General features: G+C 43.1%; 1 protein-coding gene across 1 annotated transcript in view; it reads right to left on the bottom strand.

The window, feature by feature from the left end:
- Positions 1–544: 544 nt before the first annotated feature.
- LOC123022462 (olfactory receptor 12D1-like) overlaps positions 545–1,261 on the bottom strand; it is a 1,029-nt gene continuing 312 nt past the window's right edge. Inside the window, exon 1 of the mRNA XM_044428158.1 lies at positions 545–1,261. This exon is cut by the window's right edge and continues 312 nt beyond it. Within this exon, the coding sequence (XP_044284093.1) occupies positions 545–1,261 (717 nt within the window).

Genomic DNA, 1,261 nt, shown 5'->3' with positions numbered 1-1,261 from the left:
TCCCTAAAGAGTCTAACTGTGCAATAAATAATATGTGAGCTAAACAAAAGCAAATGAGCAAAAAGAGGAAAAAGTGGGCTTCAAAGCATTGTAACAAGGAAGAATGTTCCACACCTTGCAACAATGAAAGAGTAGGTTATCTGCACAGAACAAGAATCCATGCATCATCCATCATAACAAGGATGAGTATAAGTAAGAGTTGACTTTTTCCAAAATGGAAAGGCATGAAAGTGATTCTTTGTTGTATTAGAGGTTGCTTTAGCAACCTTTCTGATTCAATTGCAGATGAACATTTTACACAAATCTTGGTAATGAACATACAAGAAGCTGAAAATATGATTAGTGTGTACAGGTGGAAACCCATTTAAGACAATCTGCCTAACAGCTATGGTTAGAAATTAAGCATGGTACCCCCATCCCCACACAATTTCCCAAGTTCAAAAGGCCTACATTTCCATACCCAAATTTTCTCTGGAGCTCTTTTCTACATGAGATCTCATGTTCCCACTTCAAGATGATAGCAATACAAACCAAACAATATTATTCACACCCTTACAGAGGCCAATAGTGTATCCAGGGATTTTGTCAGAGCTGCTTTCATCTCCTGGTTCCTCAGTGTGTAAATTAAGGGGTTCAGAACAGAGGTAACTGCACTGTACATGAGGGTGGCTACCATGTCTCTTCTTGGTGAATTTCCTGAGGAATGGGGGAGGTAATTGAACAGTACAGGTCCATACAGCAAGCCAACAACGGTGAGATGGGAGCTACAGGTAGAGAAGGCCTTGCATCTCCCCCTGTGTGATTTCATCTTCAGTAGGAGGAAGGAGATAATGTAGAGGTAAGAAAGGAGAGTTAGGATGAAAGAGATTGTGGCAATTGATCCTGTGACAATGTTGAGGAGGCGTAGGTTAAGCTCTGTGCTGCTGCAAGCCAATCTCAGTAGCGGCCTGATGTCACAGAAGAAATGCTCGATGATATTGGGACCACAGAAATCAAGCTGAGCTGTCATTAGTGTATGCATCAGGGCATGGAAGAATCCTGTGGCCCAAGTGGTAGCTGTCAGCAGAAGGCACTTCTGTCTGCACATGATGACTGGATAGTGGAGCGGTTTGCATATGGCCACATAGCGGTCATAAGCCATAGCAGCTAGAAGGAGAGCCTCAGTGCTGCCCAGGAAATGGAAGAAATGGAGCTGAGTGATGCAACCTGCAAAAGAGATTCTTTGATGGGCCCAGAGAAAGCCAGACAACATCTTTGGAAG

The sequence above is a fragment of the Varanus komodoensis genome, unplaced genomic scaffold, assembly GCF_004798865.1.
Source record: "Varanus komodoensis strain SLA01 unplaced genomic scaffold, ASM479886v1 scaffold193, whole genome shotgun sequence".
In the NCBI taxonomy this organism is placed as follows: Eukaryota; Metazoa; Chordata; class Lepidosauria; order Squamata; family Varanidae; genus Varanus; species Varanus komodoensis.
The sequence above is the reverse complement of the archived record's forward strand: the minus strand, read 5'-3'. Positions and strand labels throughout refer to the sequence as shown.